The sequence below is a fragment of the Melitaea cinxia genome, chromosome 9 (assembly GCF_905220565.1).
Source record: "Melitaea cinxia chromosome 9, ilMelCinx1.1, whole genome shotgun sequence".
NCBI classification, from domain to species: Eukaryota; Metazoa; Arthropoda; class Insecta; order Lepidoptera; family Nymphalidae; genus Melitaea; species Melitaea cinxia.
The window spans coordinates 14,677,510-14,686,366 of NC_059402.1; the positions used below are offsets into that span (position 1 = coordinate 14,677,510).

Consider the following 8,857-nt stretch of genomic DNA (forward strand, 5'->3'; position numbering starts at 1 on the left):
CAGTTCAATCCAAGCACCAAATCTGAACACACCGATGAAATCTCGCGCAGATCGAAAAAACGTTACTTCTCCGTTGTTGTGTTCCTTTTGCAAAATTTTCGATAATATGCCTTGATCATAAATTGTTGAAGTGAAAACTTTTTTAGCGCACCATACACATATTTTTTTGTAGGTAGTAAGTTAGGCTGATCCCTCACGCTCTGGACCGCCGAGTGTACCCGAGCAAGAAAGATGCAGTCAGCTGCTTTTCGCTGTTGTATCACTGTGTTATGCATATTCAATGAATACGTAATAATTGATTGCGATTGCCAATATAGTTTTCACTTCTTCCGTGTGGTCTTAACATCACACTTTACTGTTTTGTTTGATTTTGTCTTGCAGCTGTGCCAAACACTGATGGATTTTGTGATATTATCAGGAACACATTTTACGGCGGTTGGACTATAGTTTCGTAGATAAATCATTTTCTACAAGGTCCTCTTATAAGCGTATTAAGCCAGCATCAATAAGGTTACACACTGGACCTTATCAATAACGTAAGACCCACGGGAAATCAGAGCACGACAACTTTAATCAAACGAAAATAAGCGAACGTACCTTCAAACTGAAGATGAGAGAAAAATCTTTCTAATAAATCTATTTATTATAATAAGTACTAAACCTGAGAGAACATAAGTCTGTGATGTTTATAAATAAATTTTATATGAAAGCCTGAAATGTTATTGATCAATTTATCGAACTCGTTCTTAAACTTTGAATGTAAACATAAAATTTATGGAGCAGAACCTTGGTCCTCTTGTAATTATTTTATGATAATATTCAACAAATGCGTAAAAAAACAGTTTTTTTTAAGTAATTAACAAATCATCGAGTAACTATTCATAAACAATCAACATATCAATCGTGCACAATTGCAACGAACAAGGAGCCACAACCAGAAAAAAGAACTTGACAAAGAAAAAGAGTGGGTTAGTTGGAAGCCTTATTTTGGCTCGCCGTCCTCGTATATAATCGTGTAGTCGAGGATGAATGCTCAAACGACAACTGTAACTTCACTGATGGTGGAAAAAAATAACGCCGTGAAGTTTGATGGCAAGTATCCGATATATCTGTTTACCTCTCTCAGGTTGGATTTAACCACAAAAAAAGATAGTACTAACTATTAAAATATGCTAAATTTTAAAGCAGCAACTCTTTTTTTTTTAAAGTAATTTTGGCATTGTTGATTTTTTTAAAAGGGCAAACATAGTAAATGAAATATATGATTGGCGCATGTGTCTCCATATTTTTATACAAGCAGAAATCACAAAAGTAATTTTTGCAAGAAACGTTCGAATAGTCGCTTATAAAAGTTATACCGTCAGGAGTAATAATATTATTTTCTTTATGGCCTAAGCTTATTAATATTCTCGAAGAGTTTACGACTTCAGTTGACCGTCCCCGTAAGGGTTTGCTGTGATTTATTATTAAAAGACTTGCCAAAGATATTTGAAATATTGACATTGAAAGTGCTTGTTATAATTTTTACATCCTCTTGAATATGTTACGGTTTTAATAACATTTTATAGTTAAATAAATTTTTTAGGTAGTAATTACTTAGTAATATTATAATAGTTATTAATTTTTGTAAACGGTTTTTAAGTTTCGTTTTAGTCTTACCCGCTGGTCAGGCCACCAATGTTACGTTATTGATGACGCGTTGGCGCAGCGGTCGAAGCACTGGCTGTTGCCCTGGCGGTCGCGGTTTCGATCTCCGCTCATGACAGACATTTGGCCATATATATGTTTGTCATGGTCTGGGTCTTTGTGCTTGTCTATTGTGTGTGTTTTCGGACCACCGACACAGGAGTAAATCATCTTGGGGGTGTGAAGCGTTTATTTATTTGTTAGTTCATGGATGATTGCTATGAGGAATAAAATAATTATAATAAATAATAATTTTAATGCAGTGCTGTGTGGCTACGGCACTAAAGAATTTAGCCACCCCCTCTCTCCCCGTGGGTGTCGTAAGAGGCGACTAAGAGATAACAAGGTTCCACAACCACCTTGGAACTTAAGAAGCCGACCGGTGGCGGGATAACCATCCAACTGCTGGCTTTGAAATACACAGGCCGAAGGCGGGCAGCAGCGTCTTCGGTGCTACAAAGCCAGTACTGCGGTCACCAACCCGCCTGCCCAGCGTGGTGACTATGGGCAAAACACATGAGTTCACGTTATTTTTGGCGTAAACTTGTGGAGGCCTATGTCCAGCAGTGGACTGTATAGGCTGTAATGATGAATGATGAATAATTTTAATAATTCAATTTATTCAAAATAGTTTTTGAATACAAAACTTAGATTTACTTTATAATTCTCCCCGTGTAGGGACGGGCAGTAGAATACGATTTCCTACGGCCCGGCAAGAAGGCCTGTCGTAAGAGCCGAGAAAATTCTTGAGGTGGTAGGCTTCGGCCGTGGCTTGATTACCATCCTCTGGGTAAAGTCGCGCCGCCAAACGGCAATCGCCGTGTTCCGGGGCGGGTCCCAGAGCAGCCATTTGGGGGATGTGTATGGGTAGTTGTGGCACTCTATGTGACCGATTCTGTCTGCTCATCACTGCCGCATCGGGTGCCTGGCTTCGGAGGGTAGCGGGATCCGAGGCACGGTGCCGCCGCTGGCCGACCGTAGGAAGTTGGGGGCCCAAGTAGCAGGATAGCCACCTGTGAAAGGCTGCCCCGCCACCTGACGAAAAATCCCAGAATGTTCTACCTTGCCGGTTGGCGACCGGAAGGGAGGACCAGGTAGCCATTCTGGGGGGGCTCGGGCGTCCCCGCGGTCTCCGCGTCAGGCCCCCTCCGTGCGGCGGTGTTGAGTCTGACACCTGGTAGGTAGGATGCCGCCTCGTCCAGTCGCGTTCCCCAGAACCTATTCGCTCTCCATGAAAGCACACAATAGTAAAAGAAGGTATACACAGCGGCTGCACGTCCTCCCATTGAAAGTGCACCTCTCTAACATCCAAGGTCTGCACTCCAATCTCGAATCTGTCCATCACCACCTAGAAACAGAAAAACCGCAGCTGCTGTTCCTCACTGAGACGCAGATCAGATGTCCGGCTGACACGGCGTACCTCAGCTACCCCGGGTATTCTCTGGAGCACAGGTTCATACCTCGTACCGGAGTCTGTGTGTACGTCCGTGATGACATTTGCATCAAGCGTCTTAAGCACCTTGAGACATCCAGTTACTCCATCCTATGGGTTCTGGTGGACACAGGACAGGAGAAAATCCTGTATGCCTGTGTCTACCGTTCGCACAGTGGAGACGTGGAAACAACTCAGTTATGTGACCATCTCACCCTAACGGCGGATAAGGCTCGAGAGCGTTACCCTTCGGCACAGTTAGTCATCCTGGGGGACTTCAACGCCCACCACCAGGAGTGGCTATACCCATACCAGGTGACCGACCATGCTGGGAGAGAAGTGCGTAAACTAGCCTTGACGCTAGACCTCACCCAGCTTGTAAATTGTGCTACCAGGGTACCAGACGTAGACTCTCATACCGCCAACTGCTTAGACCTATTTTTAACAACTGATCCGGACAGTCACTCAATAATAGTTTCTGCACCACTGGGTACTTCTGACCACTGTCTGGTCAAATCTGTATCCGTCTGTTCCCCACCCGAAGAAGCCCCATGTGGCCCAAGACGGGTCTGGCGCTACAAGGCAGCGGATTGGGATGAGATGCGTCACTTTTTCTCGTCCTATCCTTGGCGAGAGGTATGCTTTTCTTCTGATGATCCGTCGAGCTGCGCTGAAGCCATTACCGCGGTTATACGCCAGGGTATGGAATATTTTATACCATACTCTGACGTAGCGACGAATGGAAAAGCTCGCCCATGGTTTGATGCGGAATGCTATCGTGCAGAAGTCAAAAAGCGGTCGGCATACACTGCATGGGCTGAAGCTCGAGCGCGCAAGTCTCCTAATTCTCGGAATTTGAAGAAAGCTTTTAACCAAGCTGCCAAGACATGTAAAAGGGCGTTACGCAGGGCTAGATTCAACCATATCAGCCGCATTGGGGCCAAACTAGCTTCTTACCCTTCTGGGAGCAAAGCGTTTTGGTCCCTGGCAAAAGCTGTTGAATCTAACTTTTGTCGGCCGTCACTTCCACCATTGCTGAGGACTGATGGATCACTGGCCCATTCTGCAAAAGAGAAAGCGGATTTGTTTGCATCTCTTTTTGCTGAGAACTCTCGTCTGGATGTTGCAGGAAAAGCTCCACCAATCTCAACTCGTGCTGACTGCATTATGGCAGAAGTACGCATACGCCAAAAAGAGATCCTTAAAATCCTGCAAACTCTAGACGTGAACAAGGCCAGCGGACCGGACGGTATACCAGCGATAGTCCTGCGTACCTGTGCCCCTGAGTTGTCTCCACCTCTCACACGCCTGTACCGCCTGTCACTTAAGACTGGCAAAGTGCCGAAGTCTTGGAAGCTTGCCAACGTGCAGCCTGTACCCAAAAAAGGTAGTCGTGCAGACCCTGTCAATTACCGTCCCATCTCGGTCACGTCCATACTCTGTAAGACTATGGAACGTACACTAAACAACAAACTCTTGGCCCACTTGGAAGGTAACGATCTCCTTAGCGACCGGCAGTACGGTTTCCGCCAGCACCGTTCGACTGGGGACCTTCTAGTGTATGCCACACATATATGGAGTGAGGCCATTGACAAACACGGCGAAGCACTTGCCGTGTCTCTCGATATCTCGAAGGCCTTTGACAGGATTTGGCACGCGAGACTTATAAGCAAGCTCCCTTCATATGGTATTCCACCTGGCCTTTGCACTTGGATTTCTGACTTCCTGAGCGAACGTTCAATACAAGTTGTCCTTGACGGGTACTCGTCGGACAAAAAGGCTATCAACGCCGGTGTTCCTCAGGGATCAGTCTTGTCCGCTACCCTCTTCCTACTGCACATTAACGATCTGCTCGTCCCCGGTACCTTTGGGTATGCTGACGACAGCACAGTGACGGACAGATACTTCTCGAGTGCAAGGGCTAGTAAGGATGTTATCCAGTCTTGTCGAGAGGATATGGTCAGCCGCTTGAACGTCGCCCTCCAGGCAGTCTCCGAATGGGGCGATGCCAATCTGGTCACGTTCAACGCTACAAAAACACAGGCGTGTGTGTTCTCCTCTAAACGGAGCCCTTTACACCTGACTCCGACTTTCCGGGATGCTTCTGTGGAAATTATCGACTCCCTACAGCTCCTCGGTGTAGAGCTATCGTCCAATCTGAACTTTGGGCAACACATCGAGTCCAAAGCAAAAACTGCAGCAAAAAAACTAGGTATTCTCTCTAAGGTCAGGCGATACTTCACTCCAGAACAGTTGCTTCAACTATATCAAGCACAAATTCGGTCTTGTATGGAGTATTGCTGCCATCTTTGGGATGGATCCGCCAAATACCAACTGGCAACTTTGGACTCGGTGGAAAAACGAGCTAAGAGACTCATAGGTGACCCTACTCTGACAGACACCAAGTTGCAGAGTCTCGATCATCGGCGTAGGGTGGCTCGTCTGTCGGTGTTCTACAAAATATATTTCGGTGAGTGTGCGAAGGAATTACACGATCTAATTCCCCCAACAACCTTCCGCCATCGGGACACTAGGCGCGGTCGATCGTTCCATCCTTATGTCATTGATATGCCACCTACGCGCACAAAACGCTTTGGCACCACTTTCCTGATGCGCACAGCTAAGGAATGGAACTCGTTGCCCGCGTCCGTGTTTCCCGAACGATACAATCTGGGTGCCTTCAAGGCCAGAGTGTATGGCTGTTATTAGGCAGGCATGCTCCACCTTCGACCGCATCGTCACTTAACATCAGGTGAGATTGTGGTCAAATGCCTGCCTATCTGACATAAAAAAAAAAATGATAATAATAATAATTTTGTATTTTCATTTAGGAAAATAGTTTTTATGTTTTTGAGATTTAATTTTTTTTTTAATGTTATTTGCCTCCAAGAGTTTTTATTTAAATATTTTTGAATAAAATCTATAAATCTAAAATAATAATAATAATAAGTAAAATTTTCAGTAAAAAAGGATTTTTGTGTACTTTTTTTTAACACGCTTAACACTTTATACAAATGTTTTAAATAATAATATTATAGTTAGAATTTATACATAAATTTTGAATACAGACTAAATTTCTTCGCGAAGTGCCGGTATTATAACGCTTGCAGCCTAAATAACCGACATATTTTCGAGTAATGCTTCAAACTAACGCTGTAATGTCGGTTAGAATTAAAATATTTATTACAACAGCGAGAGCACTACATTGCGGTTTCAATTTTAACTACATTGTTTATAAACTTTAGGTATTAAATATATCTATACTTTTAAAATACTTTTTGTCCTCGAATGAGCAAAATTGACTTCAACTTTTCAACAATAAGTCAAAGTAATTGAAGCCAATTCATTACGCATTGAACGCTGTTTCGTCCCGTGTGATCCCATTTAAATCTGAGCGAGATCTGATGATTAACTTTAGAGTTATACGTAATAATGCATATTGCGTGGGATCACTTCTCGATGTAATCCGAAGTCGTTTTTTTCGGAGTTTACTCTTTAAGAATTAATTTTCATGTAAGGCTCCCAGTATGAAAAAATATACGGAGTAAACTTTACTGAACGAATGACCTCGTTACGTTTCTTGTAACGCCATCTATCGGAAATATAAACTGCTAAGAAACACCCAATATGCTGCCGATAGACGACGACGCTTTCTAATAACGCTATTAATCGATTGATAGACGGCGTTATTTGGTTCGCTTATTTACTATTTGATATGGTATTAATTTTTTTCGTAGACTAGTAAGCATATTTTGTATCTATTTAGGCAGTCGATCTGAAGAAGTAAACTCCAGTCGTGCGTCGGAGCTGACACACACTTTTTTTTTAATTTGCGAGCAAACACAATGATGCACATAAATAGTTTGTATACCCACCATTTTTCTGTACCTTCAATGTGATTATAAACATACTCGGCCTGACCTTCGCAATCCTCGTTTCAGCTCTTAGTAAAATGGATTCCTCCTTTCTAGACCATCAATAAATGCCCAAACTGTTGTTTCGAGACGTGATTGATGTTTTAGCCTTTAAAATAGTCTGCGAATATTGAAAACGACAAGGATTAAGAAGTATGCGCTCTTGGCGATCAGAATGTTTCAGTCTGAAACAATTACCTTGAAATTTCAAGTGTTTTGAAATTCAGTGAATATTTGTAATTCCTGCGCGACTACGATAAGAATGTAATGTCAAAATTGAAGTCTAGCAAATAGATAATATTTACAAAGCGCTATACAGCGTTTATATATTATTTGATTCTCAATGTAATTCGTGAAATTTAGTATGCAGGGAATTTCGGGGGAGATAAATAAGTCTAGCTAGGATTCATTTTTGGAAAATGTCGTTTTATCCCTGTTTTTAGGCAATGAAAAAATGGCACCTATCAATTAAGTTGTAATAGCTCAGGAGAAATCGGCCGGTCGCGATCAACCGAAAAGGTCATGGTTCAAATCCTCATGTTTCCAAGATCTGCACAATGCAAGTTCTAATTGCACTCGTTTATTTTTTATTTAAATAGCCAGTTCATATTTTTTATTGTTATGTCGGTGAAACCGAAAAACATTATTGATATTTTATCATTATTATTTTTTAATTTTTTTATTTTTATTTTTGACTTTTTATACTTATTTACTTATATTTTGTATTATTGTCGTAAAAAAATATTATTTATATTTTATAAATATGTAATTCGTATTTAAATATGATTTTCAAAAAAAAAAAAAAAAACGATTTACTAAAAATACGCTCGGTCACCCAGGTACTTAATTTAAATTATAAGACTATACAAAGACAGACTTCATGTGACTGTGTGTGTCAAAAACATTATGGTAGAGTGTGTGGTGTTTTTTTTTTTTTTTAATTGATTTGATGTATTTTTTATTAATAATTAAAAAAATAGCATTCTGATCTCCTTCTTCTCTGTATAAACCACAAGTATGCGAAATTTCATACTCCTCCGTCCGCACGAAAATTCGTAAAAAGGGTACAAAGTTTTTGCCTCGCGTATATATACAACGCGTACATATATATATATCAGGAGCACCAAAAATTGATAAAATGGTTAATTAAAATTACGAAACATAAGATACTTGACACAAAACTTTAATAATAAATAAAGTTTGAGTATTGATCTGTTTCTCTTACTGTTTGATACTTTAGGGTCATGACAATTTTTGTAATAACTATTCTATACCTTTCCTCGTCTGATCTCGGCCTAACTGTTTTGTGTGAATTTTGCCCGTAAAAGTAATACAGAATAATAACAACATCAGCTTTCAAAACCTCAAAGGAGTCATTGTGAACAACATTTTAATCTAAATTATTACACTTTCTGTTCTTTACGTTCTGTAGTGAAAGTTTGAGAAGTAATTTTTAACAAAGTTTATGTTTGGGAGTTATTTTTTTTATACATGTTAACAGGATTAGAAACTCTTCGGTATGAAGATTTTAGAACGAAACAGGAAGATTCGAATCCCGGTTATGACAAATGTTTTTACTATCAATCCAACATTAACAATACTTAAGTAAAATACTATCATTTGATAGGCCGTCCTCCAAGGTGGACGACCTGAAAAAGTAGGCGCGGGCGACGCGAGGCGGAGGGGAGCGCCGGCTACGGTGCGAGCGCAGCGGAATTGAATTGTCATCCACGACGCCGAGCCGTCAACACTATTATTTTTTCTTATCCGCGACGCCAAGCGTCCATAGCTTTATATATTTGTTATAATTTAAACAACAATATAC

The 8,857-nt window shown here is 41.2% G+C and overlaps 1 protein-coding gene across 1 annotated transcript; it reads left to right on the forward strand.

Moving 5' to 3' along the window:
• Window positions 1–2,872: 2,872 nt before the first annotated feature.
• LOC123656168 lies at window positions 2,873–8,637 on the forward strand. The gene is made up of 3 exons (XM_045591875.1): window positions 2,873–4,367; window positions 4,611–5,042; window positions 8,534–8,637. Exons 1-3 carry the CDS (start codon window positions 2,873–2,875, stop codon window positions 8,635–8,637), a joined length of 2,031 nt encoding a protein of 676 aa, XP_045447831.1.
• Window positions 8,638–8,857: the final 220 nt, after the last annotated feature.